This window comes from Pisolithus orientalis (assembly GCF_024613125.1).
Source record: "Pisolithus orientalis strain OTSU chromosome Unknown F5J12scaffold_60, whole genome shotgun sequence".
Lineage (NCBI taxonomy): Eukaryota > Fungi > Basidiomycota > Agaricomycetes > Boletales > Pisolithaceae > Pisolithus > Pisolithus orientalis.
In genome coordinates this window covers 116643-138420 of record NW_026260841.1, presented here as the reverse complement: position 1 = coordinate 138420, position 21778 = coordinate 116643, and the positions used below count along the sequence as shown (strand labels likewise).

At 48.1% G+C, this 21778-nt stretch overlaps 8 protein-coding genes across 8 annotated transcripts; 4 read left to right on the top strand and 4 right to left on the bottom strand.

Annotated features, from left to right (window-relative positions):
• Positions 1-2929: 2929 nt before the first annotated feature.
• On the bottom strand, positions 2930-4811 carry F5J12DRAFT_786577 (uncharacterized protein; the record flags this gene model as incomplete). The annotated part of the gene is made up of 9 exons (XM_051743474.1): positions 2930-3037; positions 3059-3123; positions 3231-3702; positions 3761-3889; positions 3952-4135; positions 4206-4224; positions 4275-4379; positions 4446-4650; positions 4704-4811. The coding sequence occupies 9 exons, from the start codon at positions 4809-4811 to the stop codon at positions 2930-2932; spliced, it is 1395 nt and encodes a 464-aa protein (XP_051595173.1).
• A 2264-nt stretch (positions 4812-7075) lies between these two features.
• F5J12DRAFT_968623 (chitin synthase-domain-containing protein) lies at positions 7076-9040 on the top strand (the record flags this gene model as incomplete). Its single annotated transcript, XM_051750043.1, has 9 exons — positions 7076-7286; positions 7323-7744; positions 7770-7808; positions 7862-8016; positions 8071-8155; positions 8214-8372; positions 8395-8457; positions 8505-8684; positions 8735-9040. 9 exons carry the CDS (start codon positions 7076-7078, stop codon positions 9038-9040), a joined length of 1620 nt encoding a protein of 539 aa, XP_051595172.1.
• Positions 9041-12658: 3618 nt separating this feature from the next.
• Positions 12659-13810, bottom strand: F5J12DRAFT_863491 (TB2/DP1, HVA22 family-domain-containing protein). The gene is made up of 4 exons (XM_051746972.1): positions 13725-13810; positions 13574-13663; positions 13067-13411; positions 12659-13009 (listed from the first exon to the last, which is right to left on the bottom strand). Exons 2-4 carry the CDS (start codon positions 13661-13663, stop codon positions 12875-12877), a joined length of 570 nt encoding a protein of 189 aa, XP_051595171.1. The 5' UTR covers positions 13725-13810; the 3' UTR covers positions 12659-12874.
• A 68-nt stretch (positions 13811-13878) lies between these two features.
• On the top strand, positions 13879-14399 carry F5J12DRAFT_499912 (uncharacterized protein). The gene is made up of 4 exons (XM_051739735.1): positions 13879-13946; positions 13999-14111; positions 14175-14285; positions 14345-14399. The coding sequence occupies exons 1-3, from the start codon at positions 13926-13928 to the stop codon at positions 14281-14283; spliced, it is 243 nt and encodes an 80-aa protein (XP_051595170.1). The 5' UTR covers positions 13879-13925; the 3' UTR covers positions 14284-14285; positions 14345-14399.
• On the bottom strand, positions 13925-15085 carry F5J12DRAFT_863482 (DNA-directed RNA polymerase I kDa polypeptide). The gene is made up of 6 exons (XM_051746971.1): positions 15034-15085; positions 14879-14983; positions 14704-14816; positions 14523-14579; positions 14417-14455; positions 13925-14364 (listed from the first exon to the last, which is right to left on the bottom strand). The coding sequence occupies exons 1-6, from the start codon at positions 15050-15052 to the stop codon at positions 14326-14328; spliced, it is 372 nt and encodes a 123-aa protein (XP_051595169.1). The 5' UTR covers positions 15053-15085; the 3' UTR covers positions 13925-14325.
• A 68-nt stretch (positions 15086-15153) lies between these two features.
• Positions 15154-16433, top strand: F5J12DRAFT_863480 (uncharacterized protein). Its single transcript, XM_051746970.1, has 3 exons — positions 15154-15737; positions 15802-15912; positions 15977-16433. The coding sequence occupies exons 1-3, from the start codon at positions 15234-15236 to the stop codon at positions 16055-16057; spliced, it is 696 nt and encodes a 231-aa protein (XP_051595168.1). The 5' UTR covers positions 15154-15233; the 3' UTR covers positions 16058-16433.
• Positions 16434-17446: 1013 nt separating this feature from the next.
• F5J12DRAFT_786572 (uncharacterized protein) lies at positions 17447-18691 on the top strand (the record flags this gene model as incomplete). The annotated part of the gene is made up of 6 exons (XM_051743473.1): positions 17447-17669; positions 17711-17873; positions 17927-17968; positions 18019-18079; positions 18138-18180; positions 18228-18691. 6 exons carry the CDS (start codon positions 17447-17449, stop codon positions 18689-18691), a joined length of 996 nt encoding a protein of 331 aa, XP_051595167.1.
• A 499-nt stretch (positions 18692-19190) lies between these two features.
• F5J12DRAFT_786571 (uncharacterized protein) lies at positions 19191-20452 on the bottom strand (the record flags this gene model as incomplete). The annotated part of the gene is made up of 5 exons (XM_051743472.1): positions 19191-19459; positions 19520-19556; positions 19676-19804; positions 19915-19959; positions 20090-20452. The coding sequence occupies 5 exons, from the start codon at positions 20450-20452 to the stop codon at positions 19191-19193; spliced, it is 843 nt and encodes a 280-aa protein (XP_051595166.1).
• Between the last annotated feature and the right edge of the window lie 1326 nt (positions 20453-21778).

The following is a 21778-nucleotide window of genomic DNA, read 5'->3' as shown; positions in this document are numbered from 1 at the left end:
AGCTACAACACTCAAAGATGAGTGCTGAGGGTTGGGGGTGCTCCTGACAAAGAGGGAGCAAGAATGTGATAGAAAGTGATAGGGTAGACTGCTGTCAGCCTACAGAAGGATGGATGGTGACTTAATTCGATGTCCTAAGCTGTACTGAGCTCAGGGAGGGCTTGGAGCGAAGTATATGGATGATAGATGATAATAAGCGAAGTAGATGATAGCTAGACCCTTAATAAAGTCTCAACTATCGAAGCTGATGAATGATTTACTGAGAGATGATAAATTGCGAGCAAGAGGGGCTCTCTGATGTCTTCTTTTTTGCTACCTAAGTACAGTGACTTATATACAGTACAGGGGTGTTGCCTATGGAAAACAAGGTGCAAACACTTGGTAAGCGATTGGTAACTGATGAGTAAGGAATGTAAGTGATGGGTAATCATCTTGGAAAGCATTGGTAAGCATTGGTAAGGATAAGTAAGCCAAAAAGTGAAGAATCAGTAAGCAAAGTCAAAAGATTGGTAAGTATTGGCAATAGGTGAGTCAAAGACAGTCAGAATGTCAAAGTATGAGTCAAGCAATGTCAGGAACTGGGAAAGTGCACTGGAATTGCATTAGGGGGAGGCTGTGCATGTCACATCTTGAAGAGATCGCTTCTAGGCCAAAGTGGGATGACAGAGAGGCAGTGCTGATCTGATGCCGATATAGTACATCCAAAAGTGGACAGGGTGAGTCAGATGTCAACAGGGGTCAAGCCTTGGGGGTCTGTGGGGTGACAGGAGCATAGGGGATCGCAACTTTCCCCCCCAAACCATCCTCTCAGTGAAGCAAATAAAAACTTCATGAATGAGGCTCTGTTGGAAGAGAGGATGAAGGGGGAGCATCTTCTGCTGTATCTTGCAACAAGGAGGCAAGATGTGCATCATACTCGTCATGGATGCGATCAGGGAGAGTGGAGAACAGTAGATTATACCGTAGCTGTCACAATTTTGGAAGAATGACGGATGAGACTGGTATGAAGACGTTGCAGGGGACAGGGAGGAAGGATCCATATGCTTCTTGGACTGGAGAAACTGAAATGACCACATAAGACCTTTCCAAGCGAATGACAGACCTGAGGTGACCAAAGAACGTCCTCCTGGAGGTCATACTGACAAAAAGAACACACTGTCCAAGCTGGATGGGCTGAGAGGGGGCAGATGAGGGTGGGATGTACCAGGACGCTTCAGGATGGAAGCTGGTAGGAACTCCTGGTAGATATATGTAGCCATGGTCCCTAGCAAAGGGGACAAGCAAAATGACTGATGTGGAGGCAGCCATATCAGAAGAATTAGCGAAATGAGTGTCTTTTGGAGGGAGTGCTGTAGAAACGTGTGGAGTGCACAAATCCTTTCCAATCTTGGAAGGTATTGAGCACTACAAGCGAGTGTGGGAATGGTTTCGGTGTCTGCAGGAATTGGTGGAGATACAGTCGAAAACATGGAATGCTGTACATGGCGCTTAAGAATTTTATTGGTGCTTAACTCGCCTCCTCCTTTTTCCTTGGCATTGACAACCTGTTCTTGTGCGAGGGATGACTGCCGACATTGCTGGCTGTCCTTCGCATGAGGGCTATGGTCTTCACCTCCATTCATCAGCTACATCCATGTCCACCTCACCAAACACCTTTGGTGTGTGACAGCGGATAGCTGAGATACATGGTTAAATCATAGATCAACCCATCGAGGATCCCGACCAATGATCCACTATTGGCCATATCCTTAATCTCTGAAGGCATGTACCCGACATACCCAATGCAATTATTCCACTGCATGATCGTCATGCTCTTGAAATACCAGTTTGGGCAAGAGTCATTGGTAAAAGCATGGAAGTTGTGGTACTGAGCATTGGGGTTGGTGTTGTTGGTGGAGTCGAGCATCACCCAGGGGCTCACAGAACCTGAGATGCTGTTACATAGCATGCTCGCCTATGTCTTTACATCGGAGGAGACCACACTAAGATACCCTGCACAGGGAAAATCACATCTGAAGCCATGCCACCATACTGGAGGACAGACTTGGTCGACACCATGCTAAAGACACTGCTGATGTGTCGCTGCCATGGCAGTCAAATCAAAGACCCCTCCTCGATTCAACATATAAACGTTATTCGGATTGTTTTGATATGAATGCGAATGCCAGTTCAGATGTGCTGAATGCATACTGAGTAGGTCAGAAGACCAACCCCAGCATAGTAATGATGAAAACATACACAGTGACAGTAACAAGCTGAATTAGCGTTGATATGAGATCCATTGCGACGAACAGAGGCTGCAGTGCTGATCTGAGGGTGTGAGTCCACTGAGGTTATGAGTGGTCAAGTTGATATGACGATGAGGTTGCGAGCTAAGCAGAACCTTCTAATCATCCAGAGTGACCATCTTGGCATGAGCATCTCTGATAAATTGTGCCTTGTACATTATGAAGTGTTTGGCAACAGGGTTGTCGGAAAACGATCTTCTCTGGGGTGCAGCAGGTCCTTCATTTGTGGGGTAAGTCACGCCGCCCCTGCAGCACCTCACAAAATGTACTGGGCTTTCTTCCCACTCGCATGCCATCAGCTAATGGCAACTGAGTGGCCAGTCAACTGGGTAATATGGGCGGAGTGACCCCATTCTGTCAACATTACCTCAGGCTCGCCTTTCATGTCTGATGATGAATGGACCTGAACCATCCTTACTCCTCAAGATTGATGAGCTTGACATATACTGACCACTGCGAAGTCAGGTCCATCTGAACCATTCAAAGGTGCTGTTCGGAGACGGTTACATAATTAGCATTCTTGAGCCTCACTTAGTCTGCATGTTCAGGGTAGATCAGCGGACATGCAATTGAAAGAAACTATGTATCACCACAATAGTCAGTATGTGTGAAATGTTATATGAGCTGTAGTGGAGGTATCACTATTTCTTTTGTCTAGTAATGCAGGTAACCCTTGCTGGAACAGCCCCGATGCCTTCCTCCATTGCCTTAGCCTGTCCTTGGGTTGCTTTCTTGCCTTTCTTAGTGGCCTTGGAGGAATGGCCACTCACTAAGGCTGGCACAACAACAAGGGGGTCGAGAGGATTCAGATGGGTTGAAACAGATGGTTGGGAGCCTGCCAAGAGAAAGAGTGGAGAGGGGAAGGGAGAGTTCTGAACTGGTTGCCGAACACAATCACTGACTGTGAAGGAGAGACGGTCCCAGCCTCTAGAACAGAAATACTAAGGTTTGTATTTGGCTGAATAGCACCGGAGATGGAAGTGCCATTCCCCCAGGCAGTGCTGGTGGCACCAAGCGAGTTCGTATGTATCTGAGGAGGGAAGTCTTCAGCTTGAATGGTGCTGGTGAGAATGGAAGGGTGTGTAGCTGACTGGCTGGTGATGGGGACAGTGGGAGGGTTTGAGTTTACCTCTGCAGTCCTGCTGACACCTCCAAGTTGTGCCAAGATATCATCTTCCCAGCTTCTCGGTGCCTCAACAGAATCTTCAGCTTCAGGAGGTGGTTGTTGGGATCCATCACGTTGGTTTGCGCCAAAGATGGCATTATCAAAGTGCTCAAAGATCCCCAAAGCCCACTTCTTGTTCTCTTGTTTTTGGAGCAGCTCTATATAGAATTCGAAGTCCTTCTCATATGAAATTCCAGTTTGACTACCAGTAGATGAGAATTCATCATCCCCAGAGAGCAGGAAGCGGGCCTAGCAATGTATGATGAGTGGGTGGCTGTCAGCACAGGTAGGATGTAATTTGACTCACAAATGTACAACAAATTGTGATGATGCCCTCTGGCATTGTTGTTGCCTTCAATTTCTGACCCCTGCCAGGTGGACCACCTTTTTTCTTGCCTGTCAGGACACCTTTTCCGAAGTGCAACACACATGCAATCTAATATAACAAGACAATCAGCTGTGAGCATGTCCAATACATTCAGCCAGGAAGTGGTTTACCTGAGTGAGCGCCTTGTTTTTGAAGAGGCCAGAGACATTCATTGCTGATGGGTCTTCAAAAAGGATTGGTGCGAGTGGTGTATATGCCTCATCATGGTTTCGCTGGGTTTCGCTTGAGGAGTGACAAAAGGCAGGATTGTCCAGTTCTCTTTCTCCAGTCACCGAGTGCCACCAGGATCCAGTCCTGGACTCAAATGAGCAAAGAGTTGTGTGACGGAGTCCTTGACAGGTTTAAGAATGTTGCCACAGTTCACCATTCACCATAGATGTGAACTGTGAGAAGCAATAGTTAGCAATTGTTTGCTGGATTAGGTATTCTTCACTTATGAGTTGCTCGAAGTGTTCATACTTCATAGTCTGAGCCTGAAGCTCAGGGGGAACCATAAGGTAAAGTTCGGCACCATTAGCAATGGCCTTGGACTCAGGAGCTTTGATAATGTATTGGATCAGTGTAAATCAAAGTCAGGAGGGCATGCACTGAAGAGGGAAGACACCGCTAGGGACCCATAAGTGATAAAAGTAAGCATACTTCTTTGCTAGGGTGACAATGGCGGCATCCAGTGGGCCTTGAGCAATCAACTTGAGGGCCTGGGATTGTGCTCTGGGTGCTACCTTGGCCTTAAATTCATTTAGCTCGTTCCTCATCTTTATTAGTTCCTCTCGTAGGCGATTGAAGGAGACCTGCGCTTGGCCCAGTGGCTAGTAGTGGTAGTCAGTAATATTCAGTTTCGTAGGCAGGTCAGAATGCATACCTGGTGCAACTCAGCAGGGCTCGCATCCGGTGCAGGGGTAGCCATAACCCTTCGCACCTCATCGAGTTCCCTGTCCAAGTTAGTGCCTGCACCTCTGGCCTGCCCCATGGTTTGCTGTGCGCAGGACATCCTCATCATTATCGATATTCTTGTCAAGGCTATCATGGCCCACAGCGTCGATATCTAGAGTAAAATCCTCGGACATCACTGGAAACTGGTAAAACAGACCTAGTCAAGGTTGCAGCTGATGTTCCATGACCAGTGTGCAAAAAATCGGGGGTGAGGTCCTCGTACTAAATGTTGGCACCGAGCAGATCCTTTTGAAGGGTGTTCAACGAGGCAAAAGACAGAAATGATGTTGACTAACCATTTACACCAGTGCAACATTGTTGAGGTATCTTACCTCACTGTTACCTACCAGTAGAGCATACCAAGTTAGAATGGCAGCCAGGAGAACCAATCGGAATGGCAATAAGAGCAGACTCACCATTTGAACATGTCTGTAGGAGTAATACCATTTGTTGTAGTCCAGATAAAGGCCCCGCTGTCACACACCAAAGGTGTTTGGTGAGGTGGACATGGATGTAGCTGATGAATGGAGGTGAAGACCATAGCCCTCATGCAAAGAAGGACAGCCAGCAATGTTGGCAGTCATCCCTTGCACAAGAACAGGTTGTCAATGCCAAGGAAAAAGGAGGAGACAAGTTAAGCGCCAATAAAATTCTTAAGCGCCTGTGTACAGCATTCCGGTTTTTGACATATCTCCACCAATTCTGCAGACACCGAAACCATTCCCACACTCGCTTGTAGTGCTCAGCCACGTGATCCTACCTTCCAAGATTGGAAAGGATTTGCACACTCCACATGTTTCTACAGCACTCCCTCCAAAAGACACTCATTTCGCTAATTCTTCTGATATGGCTGCCTCCACATCAGTCATTTCGCTTGTCCCCTTTGCTAGGGACCATGGCTACATATATCTACCAGGAGTTCCTACCAGCTTCCGTCCTGAAGTGTCCTGGTACATCCCACCCTCATCTGCCCCCTCTCAGCCCATCCAGCTTGGACAGCATGTTCTTTTTGTCAGTATGACCTCCAGGAGGACATTCTTTGGTCGCCTCAGGTCTGTCATTCACTTGGAAAGGTCTTATGTGGTCATTTCAGTTTCTCCAGTCCAAGAAGCATATGGATCCTTCCTCCCTGCCCCCTGCAACGTCTTCATACCAGTCTCGTCCGTCATTCTTCCAAAATTGCGACAGCTACAGTATAATCTACTGTTCTCCACTCTCCCTGATTGCATCCATGATGAGTATGATGCACATCTTGCCTCCTTGTTGCAAGATACAGCAGAAGATGCTCCCCCTTCATCCTCTTTTCCAACAGAGCCTCATTCATGAAGTTTTTATTTGCTTCACTGAGAGGATGGTTTGGGGGGGAAAGTTGCGATCCTCTATGCTCCTGTCACCCCACAGACCCCCAAGGCTTGACCCCTGTTGACATCTGACTCACCCTGTCCACTTTTGGATGTACTATATCAGCATCAGATCAGCACTGCCTCTCTGTCATCCCACTTTGGCCTAGAAGCAATCTCTTCAAGATGTGACATGCACAGCCTCCCCCTAATGCAATTCCAGTGCACTTTCCCAGTTCCTGACATTGCTTGACTCATACTTTGACATTCTGACTGTCTTTGACTCACCTATTGCCAATACTTACCAATCTTTTGACTTTGCTTACTGATTCTTTGCTTTTTGGCTTACTTATCCTTACCAATGCTTACCAATGCTTTCCAAGATGATTACCCATCGCTTACATTCCTTACTCATCAGTTACCAATCACTTACCAAGTGTTTGCACCTTGTTTTCCATAGGCAACACCCCTGTACTGTATATAAGTCACTGTACTTAGGTAGCAAAAAAGAAGACATCAGAGAGCCCCTCTTGCTCACAATTTATCATCTCTCAGTAAATCATTCATCAGCTTTGATAGTTGAGACTTTATTAAGGGTCTAGCTATCATCTACTTCACTTATTATCATCTATTATCCATATACTTCGCTCCAAGCCCTCCCTGAGCTCAGTACAGCTTAGGACATCGAATTAAGTCACCATCCATCCTTCTGTAGGCTGATAGCAGTCTACCCTATCACTTTCTATCACATTCTTGCTCCCTCTTTGTCAGGAGCACCCCCAACCCTCAGCACTCATCTTTGAGTGTTGTAGCTCACAGTAACCCTCCCAAAAAAAAAAACAGGTTCTACCATCTAGGTACCACATAGGCACACCACCACTCGCTTTTGTTGTCTTTTGTGTTGGTTTTGGTTGGTTTTCACCACTGAACCACACTTCGACTCACACCACCTGCTGTCATTATGCCCACTGGTACACAAGCAGGCAGAGGCATTGACACACAATTCATGAGTTCCACCATCATCAATCTGTTCAAGATCAACTCTGGGAAGGATTTTATGAAGAAGTTCAAGGATGGTCTTGGACTTGATTCTGCAATGCTCGAAAGCCAGAGGACGTGTCTTCACAATCTATTCTTGATCGGTGTGGTCAACAATCGAAATTTGCCTCAGTGTCTGTTCTTGCAATATATCTTGCTCATCCTTTCAGTTCTCATGGTCTCCATCATCAGGTTCAAATTCATTGCATCGATCAATTTCAGGGCTGTTCGTGCACCCAAGGACCATGACAAGTTCATGATTTGCCAAGTTCCGTGTTACACTGAAGGCAAGGCATCACTTCAGCATATGATCAATTCATTGGCTGTGCTCAAGTATGACAATAAGTGCAAACTGATCCTCATCGTGTGCGACAGGAACATTGTCGGATCTGGCAATGATCACCTGACACCACATATCGTGCTTGATATTCTGGGTGCTGACCCAAACTTGGACCCTGAACTGCTCAGTTTTGTATCAATCAGCAAGGGCGCCCGACAGCATAATATGGCCAAAGTGTACTCAGGTCTGTACAAGTGTGCTGGACATGTCATGCCTTACCTTGTGGTTGTCAAGGTTGGGAAGCCAACAGAGGTCACATCCTGGAAATCATGGTAAGCGTGATTCACAGATGGCAGTCATGCATTTCTTGAACAAGGTATGTTGGTTCACATTTACATGAGTTTTTGGGTGCCAACAGTGGGTTTTTAGGTGCATTACAATATGCTGATGAATCCCCTTGAGCTCGAGATGTATCACCAGATCAAGAACGTCATTGGCGTCAACCCAACATTTTATGAGTATCTATTTGCTGTCGATGCAGATATGACTGCAGAGCCATATGCACTTAACCGCCTCATTTCTGCGTAAGTCATGTTGTGCTGCTTGGTAGGGGATTCGAGGAAACTGACCAGCCATAGAATGATTCATGACAAGAAAGTCCTTGGCATGTGCAGTGAAACATCCCTCACTAATGCCAAACAGTCGATTGTGACAATGATGCAGGTGCGTATAGTCCCTGTGATGTCTTTGTTTGGTGCAAGGGCTGAGGGTGGTTCGTTAGGTGTACGAGTACTTCATCTCCCATCACATGGCGAAGGCGTTTGAGAGTCTGTTCAGCTCGCTCACTTGCTTGCCTGGTTGTTTCACCTTGTTCCATCTGCACATGCCAGACATGCACAATGTCTCCAACCAAATTACCCAAGATTATTCCCAGAACTGTGTCGAATACCCTACACATGAAGAACTTACTGCTTCTCAGAGAAGATCATTATTTGACAACCCTATTGCTCAAACACTTTCCTGATGTACAAGACTGCAATTTATCAGGGATGCTCATGCTGAGACTGGTCAGCTCCAGACGATTAGAAGGTTCTGCTCTCACAATGTTCATCATTGGATCAACTTGACCATTCATAATCTTGGTGAACTCATGTTCCTGGATCAGCTTTGTGGTTTCTGTTGCTTCTCCATGCGTTTCATTGTCATGATGGATCTCATATCAATGCTGATTCAGTCTGTCACTGTCGCATATGTAGGTTGATTCATTGTCCTTGGAGCGTGATGATGCTTATAAGATTACAGATCGTCTACTTGATTGTGTTGGTCATTTACGAGCACAGTACCATCCCCTTCATCTTCCTTGTCATGATTGCTGCTGTGTATGGCTTGCAAGCCTTTGTGTTCATTCTGCATCACAAGTGGGACATGGTTGGATGGATGGATTTCTATATCTTGGCCATCCCGATTTTCTCATTCATGCTTCCAATCTACTCATTTTGGCATATGGACAATTTCTCATGGGGTGCCATGTGTGTTGTACTGGGAGAATCTGGAAAGAAGATCATCGTTCACGTAGGTGGCTTAATCTTGAATGCATTATGTTGCTGATCGCTGTTATTGTGTGTTAGGACGAAGGCAAGTTTGATCCTCACTCTATTCTCCTCAAAACATGGAATGACTATGTGTGTCGTCCCGCCATTTGCTTTGACAATAAAGGACTGACATCTTGCAGGAAAATGAGTTGTGGGACCGAGAATCCAATCACAGCATTGGCTCTTGGGTACCCCCCACCCAATTCTGCAAGGAAGGATTGTACTGCATCCCTGTACAACCACAAAACCTTTTACGAGCCTTGTACCCAATCACCTGCTCCCTTGCAGTTTTGCAGTACTCCTAGCTGGTATGCAATCTGGTCACAATACTCCTCTGTCGATGGTGATGTCGTATATGTGTCCTTGAGTGAAGCTGGAATACTACCTCAACAGATGCTCTCAAGACCCCCCGACAACTTATATGACACATGAGATGGACTTTGGAGCTGTGGTGCCAAGCAATGTTGACCTGGAGTGTGCCATTCAGAATATTTTGCAAACTGCAGACCCGAATACCATCACAAAACACAAGATTCTAAATTATTTGATGTCATCTGAAGCTGGGGGCAGCAGTTTGGGATGGATTTATGTTCAAGCACCACATTATAGTACTTGGGGGTTCATCGTGCAATCAAACTACTGTCCAATGTGGCAAGGACCTGCTCAACATTTAATTTGCAGTGCGACATAGAGACCTTTGGACGTGATTATGCCAATGATATTATATTATTATATTACCATTCTTTGATGATTACTATAATAAGACACTGGTCTATGTCAGGATTCTTTTCGGCTAATTTTAATTTTAATACTCTTGGTCTGCAACCACAACCATGCCCATTCACCACAACCATTCTCATTCACCATGACCATGCCTGTTCACCATGACCATGCCCATTCACCACAGTTGTACCCCTCCCACAGTCCGCATACGTTCCACTGCCTTCATATTCCATTCCCTCCCGATACTCCAGAGGCATCTCCATCTTACTCTATGCCAGAATCCACCTCCTTGGCTTCCTCCGCTGCGCCCCCACCATGCACTAAGACATGACCATTGTTGCCATCGACAATGACCCTACCAATTCATTCCTTGTTCTCCCAAGTTAAGTTCCATGTCACTAAGGACACATTGAGGGTGCTGAGATCTCCAGCAACAGCAACCAATCTGCTTGCTCTTCTCTGTCATTGACCCTACCAGAATCGATTAATAGACATCCTTGTCTATATTCCCATGTCAGTCCACCAGCACACTGCACTCCCAGGTCACTGAACTTTATTTTATGCAGACAGTGCCATCCCCCCCCCTCCCCACATGTACCCCATTGCCTCCTCACATGCAACATCATTCTGATGCCCACACCTGCTGTATTGCACCTCTGATACCTAGATGCCCCACAACCTCCTGCCCCCTCTATGCCCTCACCTTGCCTGTCCATGCCTGGTGTTCATCTCTCCCCAAACCATTGCAGTGCACTGATAGCCCTCAAGGCTTAGTGAGGTAGGTGGCTTTCTCAATCAACCACAGTTAGTTCCATCTAACCATTGTTGGGCATAGAAGTACTGTCATTTGTGACCTCAGTGTTTGCTGTGCACCATTGCTAGTACATTATTTCATACATGTAGTGTGTTAATCCCATAGTTGTTTGAATCCATGGTTCTCAATAATAGCAAAAATAGGAACCTGAAAAATAAAAATGAAAACATGAAGATTATAATGGGTGGCAAAGCATGGCCATGCATGGTAATGGTGTCTGCAGTATTGTATGTACTTGGCATGCTGTTGTGTACTCGACAATGGTGTCACGTGCTTAATCATGCATGTCAATGACATCACCATCAGGCACCATAACCATGACATTACCAGACATGGTTATAACACCCCCAAGCTTTATATTGTTGACCCCTTGGATGACAAAGCCATTGTCAATTAGATCTCCCCCCATGGCAACCCATTGTCATGCCCGAAGCGAAAACACCCCATTACAATTATGTACAATGGCATGTAATGGTACCTAGATTTTTCTGACAATGGCCACACTGAAAGTACTCTGCTTCAATATGAATTTCCAGTAGTCAACATGGCCACTTACTGTCAAGGTGCCCTGCACCACTCCATCCTCTATCTGAATATCATTAGACAGGTTTCACTGACCCTGACATACTATACCTTGTTTCCCTTCCCATCGAAAATCTCTGGCTCATCCGTAAAGTTGCAGACTCTTTGGAGGATGGTAGTTTTACCAGCATTTGCTCTGCCCATGATCAGAATCCAATAGCGCTCGATGTTTTTCATGTATTCTTGAGCCATCCTAGAATCGAGGCAATAAGAGGGTCCAGAAGACGTAGGTGCTATGTCTCGGTATTAGACAGTTTGGCGTTCACCAAACACAAAAATAATACCTTGGGGAGTAGTTTCAATCTGAGCAGGAACTGGACTCACCGCATCACCAGCAAGATCGTTAGCTTCTGTATCGACAACCGGGGGCCATGTCAATGTAAATACGATTCTGTATACTCCAAAGCCCAGATCTTAAGGCATGCCAAGGATTAGCATGAAGTCCATCGTCGTGGAATGAGGGTAGAACGATGAGCGACAGCTTGATCGATATCAAGGCGTCCATCTCCTTAAATAACCGGTGTAACTAAGGCCTTGCAAGTTGGATTGCGACCTTGACGACAACGGCCAACAGACTTTTATATGAGAACAATCGATGCCCAAACCCTGAAGAAATCATGTAAAGTTTGTGCTAGTTATTTCTTCGTGTTCACGAGAGCCTACCTCAAACGTATCCTATATCTACAACCTTCCCTCCGTGGAACAGATGAAGGGGTCTACAGACTGCATCAGTACCCCTTTGCACGACCACTTCTTGTGACAGAATGACTGCCGCCATCGGTCCTGCAGAGTCGAGTTCACGGTGGCAGAAAAATTTGTGAGTTCTCCATTTGCCCCTGTGTAGCTCCATCGGACGTTGTATCTAGCAGAGTTCGAGAGCCGTGGCATCGAATATCGACCGAGAGACCAGAACAAGATCTGGATTTGTAACGGGATTGACTCTGCTGTTCCTTAGCAAGGATGGTCAGGCTAACGTATGTCATCTGATTCGTTCATGCTGTTTCATGTGAAACCTCGCATGTCACAGGTCGGATTGTAGAGGGTCGCTTTCGGTTCTCCTTCGACATGTAGGTATGTATAATACCCCCACAACTCGCGAGGTGTCCTGGTAATGTCCAGCCGACACCAAGCAATGCTGTGTGATTCAATGGCACATCCTCGTCGGTCAATGCATTTTCCGATCAATATCAATCGCATGTGCAGAGGGAATTGTGGGTTGGAGACGAGCTTCAAGGACATGACGCTGGTAAGACACAATACGGAGGCGAAAAAATCTCGCTCGCCAGGATCTGTGATGTTGGCGAAAGATGGTGGGTGGAGGTTTGAGAGGAACATCGTGATTCAATTGCGATCGAGGTTGGGACAGGTAGATGGCATCCTTCCTAGCGCTCGTGTTAGGGTCATTGAGCAGGTAAAGGTCGACAGGAGGAAGTGCATACGAGTTCAGAGGGCTGATTAGGGGTAGCGGTTACTTAATCGTCAGTCTCGTCGGACATACCCACACCGGCAAACAACCGATGAAATCACATGCACATACATAAATCAGGCACAACACAAGGCAACAAGGACAGGGAAGGGCCAAGAGGGAGAGATAGAAATACGAGAACTAGAGATACCACTAGCAAATTGAATGGACATGTACACTTGCAGGTCCATCACCGAACGCTTCAACGATCCTCCTTCAACACATCCCTCATCGTCATTATCAAACTCCCTGTCGAAAGCGACACTTTACTCAGCAGATGCAGTGTTTACCCGGTCTCTTAAGTCCCCCGTGAGCGTGTCAGGTGTGGCAACGGCCGTCGAGGACGCACAGGAATTGAGAAGGAGAGGTTTGATCACGCGGGCGTAGGTGACATATCCACCCTATGATTTGTGGCGATGGTTGGCGGTTAGATTTGAATGAGGCGGACGGCAACTCACCCTGAAGGCTGGCAACTGCAACCACAACAAAAACACGGTCTTAAGGACGAAATACCACGGAAGGTAATACAGCACCACTCCCATAGCGAAGGTCTCGACGAATCCCAGCGAGGCGAAGACGACCCAGTAAGTGATCCACTGGACGTCGTCTTGGTGGCCAGGGGACTCGAGGGCCTTGAGCGAGAGATAGGCGGGGAGGGCGAAACCCATGACGTAGGAGACGGGTGCGGCGAGCGGGGTTATGAGGTGAAAGATGGCGAGAAGGAGCAAGGTGGAGAGAACGAAGTAGGATTTTGGGATTTGAGTACGGGTCTCGATAGTCGTCAGGGCTGGGTACTTCGTTAGCTGTATGAAGAGAAAGGAAACGTGGATACCGCGTGTTGGGGGGGGTGCGTGCCACATAACGATAGTACGAGCATATCAAGCCCGAAACAAGAGCCACAAAAAAAGATGAAAGAAAAGAGTGAGCGGCGAGAGACGAAAATGAAGAAAGAGTGACAGACAGACCTCCTTGTCGAGTTGGCTGGTGTAATATTTCACCTTGTTCTGTGCTTGAACGAAGATAGGATGTTGCTGCAAATTCTGTGCTGCCGACATCTGCACATATCCCCGAAGGTCATTGGCCCGGTCAGAAGACATCGATAGATCAGCGACCGACCTTGAAGAAAGAAAAAAAAGGGAGTAGCGATGTGAGTGGGCTGGCAGAGGTGACTGCTGCGGGCAACGGAGTTGGGGGGAGGACACGAAGGCAGCGCGCGGCGAGGGCCGTTGAATATGGGATTTGATGACACGTGTTTGGCACTCCTCCACGCCAGCCCTACGTCAGCATCACCGGAGTTCCATCAACATCATCATCATCATGGACTACGCAACGATACAGGTAGGCCAGTGCTGTTTCATCCAAGGGAAACCTGCTCACGATGGACAAAAAGACGCTCCACAACTCTCTTCCCTCGTTCTCGCCTTATGTCCCCACGTCACTGCTGCCGTTCATAGCTCTCATTTTGCTGTCGTCAACATTTGCCCTTGCATTTTATTTCTCCACGTACGCATCCCGAGTTTGTGCTACCAATACAACTGATTACTGAAACTACAATGTTTCCCACAGACTTCCTAAAACTGCCCCGATTCGAGAGTTGGGCGTCGGGTTGCTCGCAAGCGTGCTGGGCGGATTTGGCGTGGTGGCACTCTTTTGTAGTGTTGGAGTGTACGTGTAGTCGTAAGCATAGTCGCTGAAGCGTTCGGATGCGCAGCAGTGGTCAATTGTTCACTCTCCAGCCGTGCTTGCACGACACACACTTGTCGCGGTATCGTCGGCAAGAGTCTACAGGATTGGAAGGCGTGACTTACGGTATATAAAATGGTCGACCCTTCGTCCGCGCTTCGCATCTACACGACGACAGCCGTATCAGCCAAAAGAAAACAATAACAATATGGAAGAAAGAAGGGTCCTCGCCTGTTTTTCTTCGTAATATGCTTCCATGTACCCACACGCGGGACACTTTTCCGAGACCTATTTAACACGTGAAAGTGATTAATTATGAGTACAAGGATGAGATTGCCCTGAGCCACTTGTTTCAGCGTGCGGCCGTCGCCGGGTGGCGCACAAGCGGACTGCATTAGGCACATGCACACACCTTTGGCAACACTTTTCCTTGGTGTATCTTAGTTTGCGTCATCCGCTTCTGGCGAAGAGCAGATGGGAAGGCGTCCGGATGAGAGTGTGTTATGATCTCGATGTTCTCATAAGCTGTGGGCGTGATAGATGGTAGTCATGAAGCTGCTTTGTTTTGGTGGACCCACACTACGTACATGAAGCAGGCTCCAAGTGATGGCATTGTTCACATTCGACGGTGGGGGCGTCGTCCGTTGGGGCAGACAGCAGAGTCCCGCACTGGGGACAGAACAGCAGCGAGCCTGATATCGCGCTATCAGCTTCAGATCGGGATGCTCAGCAGTGGACGTGCCTATTTTGTGTGCGGGCATGGGGGAAGAGAGAGAGAGAGAGGGATGGATCACGTGGCGTCGATCACTTTCCATTTTCGGGATGCTGTTTTTATTCTCCTCGGATGTCCTAGGAGACGCACTGCTTTGTTCTGTCCTCGCATATAAAATTATTCGAGGTAGTCGGGTGGTGGGTCAGATAAACACACCCTCTCTGGCAGAGATGATTCCTTCTTACTACTTCAGCCAGCTCGTGCAGACCCTCCGCCTCGCCAACAGTCGGATCGCCCTCACAGCCCTGCTCCACCGCGCGACTCTCCGCCCAACTCACCACGCCAAGCGCACCGCATCCCACCTCCGCATCGACATCACCAAAGCACGCAGGTGTCCGATCAGCCTCGTCTCCCGTCGGCCTTTGCCACTCCTAGTCTCGTCCCCACCGCTGGTTCCGGTGGCGAATAATATGCAGGGCCTGGACGTGGATGCGATGGCGTCATCGGCACTCAAAGGCTTGCATTATTCCTACCCGGACCTTCTCATGTATTCAGATATACCGATCCCGGGTGCGCCACTTCTCAGGCCATGCCAACTCCCCGAGGTCGACGCGTCAGAGCTTTCCTTTGACTCGCCAAAGCCATCCTCTGGTAAGTCCCTGCATATATGTACCCCATTCCCACCACCATCGTTCTCGATAGCAGCACCGTCTTCGTGCGAACTGTTCACTCCCGTGCGTACACTGTCCTACCTTGCCACTCTGGCTTGTCATTGATGACAACTGACAACTGGCATAGCCCGAGGCATACACCGGACTACGGATTATCATCCCCGCCCGGAATAATAAAAAGCGCAAATGGCAAGATGCCCAGATTGGACTGGACGATGAAGATACCCGTCGGGCAAAGGTGTCTACTACGCCGCTCCATTGTGTTTGAATGTGTTGCTAACTCTCGTTTGATACCCCCATAGCGCATCGTCGTGAATGGGTGGATAACGTCACCCATTCAGACGCACGAGTACATCGACACTGCCCCATGTCTTTCTGGATGATCGTTTCCTTCCCACTCGCCACCCTCATGGACATTCGAATGCTTATTTATACTGCACACCACGCACCCTCCTTTCTCACAATCACACACACATTCTTTCCATCGGACTTGTGCGTATATCCACACTTACATATACCACGCACTCTTGCGCCCAGCACAGTGTCTAATCGATTAGACTTGTTCATCCGTACGACATATTTTCCCCTCTCTTTTGAGGATGAGGAGCTTGCTCTTCTTATACCTACCATACTTGCCTGGTCGTAGTCCATATTACTCACTCAACTGCTAGTGGTAGCATTTTTGAGACATGGAAAAGAACTTTCCCTGTGCACTGTCTCTCAGCTGGTCCATCTTATGATGCGTAGATAGATATCACAACACATGTACCAAACTCAGGCACACCACCATCTTGTTCTCTACCCACCCACACTCCGCCAGCCTTCAGGGTGAGTTGCGTCTGCCTTATTCAAATCCAACCGCGAATCACAGGGTGGATATGTTACCTACGCCCACGTAATCAAGCCTCTCCTTCTCGATGCCTGTGCCTCCGCGGGGGTCGTTGCCACACCTGACACACTCGCGAGGGATTTGAGAAATCGGGTAAACGCTGCAACAGCTGAGTAAACTGTCGCTTTCTTGGAGAGTCCGAGAAGGGAGCTGCAAGTATGGTGGCTCTATTTCTTCTTAGCCCTTCTTACGTCTCTTCTATCCTTGAAGTTGTCGCCTCGTCTGTTGTGTGTCTGTCGGCTGCCTGTTAATAGTCCGATAAGGTTGGCTGGTATTAATCATTACCCCTAATTAATACTTATAAGTCTGACTACCTGTCCCAATTTCAATCGCTGCTGGATCATTATCTTCCTCTCGAATCTCTGCCCTCTGAGATCATCCAATTCTCTCGTCAACTGTCTCAGATTCAACGAGTACACTTTCCCCCTCCATGTCGAGTCCTAATACCGGGATTTTCCCCTCGAAACTCGTCTCCAGAGTGGAAGGGACCAACGTCATCGATTGAAGGGGGTCACAACCTTACACCACCTTATGTAACCTTGAAACCGTTACCTTCGTTCTGCGCTTTCCAACCGAGCCCAATACCATTTCTCAATTGCGTCAGCCACACAAGTACTGCCATAGGCGCCACCCCGAGCTCAACATACCGATTGTGGAGGGAGACAGCCGTGCAAGCAAAGGGCGACGGGTCCCTTTACATAACATCTTGTAGTTACGCGTAACCCTAACAGTGAGCCCAACCCAACCCTTTCTGGAGACAGTGGTTTTGCCGTGTCACCGAAAAAAAGGGTGCACTTACCTGACAGTGTTAGCCGAGGCAGTTTGATATTAGTACTGGTGGGTATCCCTCTGTCCTTTTTCCTCCTACCCTCAACATGATAGGATGGTTGTCGTTCGTGATCCTGGTGACAGGATTGGCTTCTATATGTATGTTGAGGGTAACTGCCCAGCAGACTACAGCTCAGTGTTCGTCACAGTACAATTGGGTATGCACCCTTCGTTCTTTGTCGACCGTCTTTTAGGCGTGTTCACCAACATTCCACTGGCTGCAGATGGAAAATATCAAGAATCAAAGTCCTTGTCTTGTCGCTGCTTACCTACAAAGCGTATGTTCCGGTGGTTGTACGTTTTCATTTTGTATGTTCAGGACATGGCCCAGAACCTCGTTTAGTATATACCGTTCAGTCGCTGAGTCCCTCAACGCAGTACACTGGTCCTTGGTTGGGCCAGGCAAATGACTGCGAGTGCAACACTCCGACGTACTGCCTCCTCAGCGCTTGTTCTATATGTCAAAATGCTACCTACGTCAGGTATGGGTTCGGCGCCCCCGGTGCGCATTGCATTGACTCACTGTGCATTGTAGCTGGAGCTCCTGGTCTTCCAATTGCTCGACGGTCTACACTGGGTGAGGAGCACACAATTCTGCTAGGTTTCTCGATTTCACAGTTTTGTTAGATACCCAGAGAGCATTCCAAATGGGACTGCTATACCAGAATGGGCTTATCAAGATGTTTTAGTACGTTCCTTTCTCCCATCTTATCATCTCTTGTTCTCACGTTATCAATTCGTCAGAGACGACAGATGATTTCGACGTAAACGCTGCTCAGGGGCCTGAGGGTGAGTTGGTTTCGGATTATGCTCTCGGTACACTGATATCTCTCCAGACAACATAGGCACTGCACTCCCTCCCAATTTCACCCCTACAACCATAGTTTCTCATGCGCCAACCTCTACTACATCAGCAAAAGCCCAAAATCCTTCAAAGTCAGGTAATACGGGCGCAATTGTCGGAGGTGCAGTCGGAGGCGTAGTTGGACTTGCAGCCATAACCGCTCTAGTTGTTCGGCTGCTCCTCCGGCGTCGTCGACAGAAAGCCCCTTCAAGCACTATAGGCGATGAAACTGCGCCTGCAGTGACTAACGGCGTGCTCATGGTTAATCCAGACCCCTACACTGCCACTGCCACTCAACCGAAGCTCTATGATCCGTCTGATCCTAGCACGTTCCCTGCCCCAGTGCCCTTATCAACTATCCAAACGAGGCCGAATTCAAATCCCCCTTTTTACTTTAACTTGTATACCTCTGAAGGTGGGCGTCCTGGCGGATATGGTGGGGCCCCTGAACTTTAGTTGATTGTCTGTTTTCGATGCATCGCTGCCCCCCCTTTCCATGTAATTGTAGAAGGTTCTCTCACATTTGACGATTCTTCACGAGATAATCCTTGGCGTCGTTAGGCCCAGGTTTTAAAAAATGTTTATCCTCACAGTTTTGGCAGGGCTTGTGGGCTCATCCCATAGTGCGGGCGGCCGGGCCTAGCTGTGTGTTCATGATCCTTGTATTGATAATGGCAGTGATCTAGTGCTGAGTGGTTGTTCGTCCGTACGACATAATTTCCCCCTCTCTTTGGAGGGGGAGGAGCTTGTTCTTCGAATACCCTACCATACTTGCCTGGCCAAAGTCCATTAACTGCTAGCAGTAGCAGTTTTGAGACATGAAAAAGAACTTGCCCTGTACACCATCTTTTAGTTTATCCATTCATTATTAGACAGATCTGTTAGACATGCAAGAGTCCAAGGAGATATCATCTATCACAACACCAGCCAAACTCAAGCACATCTCCTTGACATGTCACTCTCTAGCAACCGCCTCGACCACCTCACACGTGATAGTCATGACGGTCCGTCCACTATGCTCCAGATCCTCAAGCCCATCCCCATCTTCCATCTTATCTTCCTCACCCATGCCACCATTACCATCACCATCCCGCCGAGCAAGCACCCGTACTCTTTCCAACCACCCACACTCCGCTAATGCAAACGCCGCATCCTCGGTCCTCAAATTCGTAGCGTGGGCGACACCACCAAGCGCACATCGTACCTTGACGTCGAGTATTTCTCCTGAAAAATAATTTGTGAACAACTATGGTAGATTGCACACGATGAGAAAATTAATATTACCTTGGTCGATCTCCCATATTGCATGTGCCCTACTTTTCTGACAGGAAGATGTCTTCTATCGCATTTCCGCTATGAATAACGAACCCCCCCAAAGTTTGAGAATCGTTGAACCACCTCACGCATGCAGCCGTAACAAGACTAAGAAACAGCACTCACGACATGCACTTCCCAAACTGGCCCCTTTGCCATATACTTGAAACTCCAATCGCAGACCCACAGAGCCGATTTCTCGCCTCCCAAATGTGACCGAACGTCCACATCACGGTCAAAACGGACCCACACGTGCTTAGCCATCAACATCAGCAAGTGAGAACAATCTCAGCGCAGTGCAATGTGTGGGAAGATGGAATGATTTGAAAAACGGTGACCCACTCATTCGGAACTGGTGTCCTCACTGCGTGCGAACGATCAAGAGCTGGAACGGGATGAAAACGTTGCATCTAAACGAAATATACCATGCAGATGAACAGCCAGGTGTTAACCGTCCACGTGAAAAAGAGAGAAATGGGACATCTGAGCAACACCGAGCACTTTGGGGCTGAACTAAATCGACGTTAAGCTTTGAGCGACCTCGAAATTCAGCGGAATGGATAGAGAATGTTTTAGAGCTTGGAGGAGAGGCTTCCGACTCTGACCGCCATCATTGTTGATGGCCAACCGATAACTTGGCCGATCGGGACCACCTTCAGTGAGGCAGGTGTTTCTTTTTCCACGTGTTTTCCCAACGCGTTCTAGCAATACTACCCTCTTCAGTATTCCTGTGCTTTTCTTGTCGGCCGACATCGGATTAAGCAAAGCATCGGCCAAGAGAGGTTTACCCATTGCTACAATGACGTGCCCTTCGGCTTCAAGGATTCGCTTATCTGCAGGGGTCGGCGGGGGGCCGCGGACGGAATACCGTGCCCACGCTGATGCATTCACTGTGAAGCACATAGGAGGTAACGGGTACCTCGATAGCGTCGCTGAGGGTATCATGAAAAACGATCGTGGATTTCTTAACGTGATTAGTGTCCGGAAGGGGTGGTCTAAATGGAGGGTTGGTGAGGAAGCAGAAAGGTAGGAGGAATGGAGTGCTTCGAGAAGGCGGCTTCGCCTCAGATCGCCGCTAGGATCAAAGTGGAGATAGTGGTTGCTCTGGAAGGACTCAAGAACAACAGCTGGACGACATCCACGCACGGGTGTTCATCTCAAGGCTCACGTAATGGAAGATCGAGTACGTACACGACTTCTTTATCACTACCATATACTTAAACCAACAGGTGGTCGTGTAACATGCAACAATAGTACTGATTCAATATAACCCCAATCCGTGTCGGCGATCACAATGGTGATTATGATATGCTAGCGGTCCACATCGTTAGAAGACCTGCTCACCTTGTTGATCGCCGGAGTCAACAAACCCGTCCAAACAGGGTAGACTCCGTTCGAGCTGACGAATAATTATTTCTCTATCGCTGCCCGGCTATGGAGCTCATACCGGTTGCCTTGGACTGGACCGCCGGTTCTGGAGGCATACCGCTGACGTCGACATCCATTTCCGGGGGGAACGGCGATTGGGAACGCGCCAATAGCTGTGGAGGGATCTGATCGTGTTCGGAATTTCGGGGTCAGTTTATAACCCGCGCTTTTGTGAACCTTTTGAGGCGATGTGGATGGAGGGGAGAGGCACGGAGAGGGAAGAACAGGTCGTTGGCAAACCGAATTGGTTCGTGCATAGATAATGTAATATATATTTTACTTGCGTGGCGGATGAAAAGGGAGCCGAGGAGGAAGAACATGCGAAGCGGGAAGGGGAGGAGGTCATCATATTGAAGCCGGGGATTTGACTGCATTGACTCCTTGGTTCGTTCTAGAACGGCGTGTTCCAGACCACGAGTGATAAGTCGGTATATGCACTGATACATACAGCGTGGTTCTGCGATCGGAACTCAGTGACGACCTCTAGTAGTTAGTAAGTCACCTGCTATTAGTGCCGGGATCATGGTAAGCCTGGATGGCGTTGGAAATGAAATGGCATGTGCATCTCGAGGGACTCCTGGGCTTTTTTACTGCAACGACGCTCACGTTGTTTGGGTACGGCTGGCGCTTCCGAACAAAATGTATTACACAGCTTGTGATCGGTGCCACTAATTGCTTCACCACGTGAGAAAGGGCCCTGCAGCGAAAGCAGAACCTATGACGCTGCATCTGTAACATTAGTGGCGCTCAAGGTGGCGCTGGAAGCGCTCTGGAAGCACTTTGTCTGTGTTCTGGCACTGG

Bases quoted from the DNA above. Each gene is read 5' to 3' on its own strand.
- F5J12DRAFT_863491 (XM_051746972.1), bottom strand. From the start codon at position 13,663: ATGTCGGCAGCACAGAATTTGCAGCAACATCCTATCTTCGTTCAAGCA. The intron at 13,412-13,573 runs GTCTGTCTGTCA...CTCTTCATACAG, and splicing joins CCAGCCAACTCGACAAGGAG to CTAACGAAGTACCCAGCCCT. The intron at 13,010-13,066 runs GTGAGTTGCCGT...CACAAATCATAG, and splicing joins TGCAGTTGCCAGCCTTCAGG to GGTGGATATGTCACCTACGC.
- F5J12DRAFT_499912 (XM_051739735.1), top strand. From the start codon at position 13,926: ATGGACTACGCAACGATACAG. The intron at 13,947-13,998 runs GTAGGCCAGTGC...ATGGACAAAAAG, and splicing joins TGGACTACGCAACGATACAG to ACGCTCCACAACTCTCTTCC. The intron at 14,112-14,174 runs GTACGCATCCCG...TGTTTCCCACAG, and splicing joins CTTGCATTTTATTTCTCCAC to ACTTCCTAAAACTGCCCCGA.
- F5J12DRAFT_863482 (XM_051746971.1), bottom strand. The intron at 14,817-14,878 runs GTACGTAGTGTG...TCACGCCCACAG, and splicing joins TCACTTGGAGCCTGCTTCAT to CTTATGAGAACATCGAGATC. The intron at 14,365-14,416 runs GTAAGTCACGCC...TACCGCGACAAG, and splicing joins GGTCGACCATTTTATATACC to TGTGTGTCGTGCAAGCACGG.
- F5J12DRAFT_863480 (XM_051746970.1), top strand. From the start codon at position 15,234: ATGATTCCTTCTTACTACTTCAGCCAGCTCGTGCAGACCCTCCGCCTC. The intron at 15,738-15,801 runs GTGCGTACACTG...CAACTGGCATAG, and splicing joins CGTGCGAACTGTTCACTCCC to CCCGAGGCATACACCGGACT. The intron at 15,913-15,976 runs GTGTCTACTACG...ATACCCCCATAG, and splicing joins AAGATACCCGTCGGGCAAAG to CGCATCGTCGTGAATGGGTG.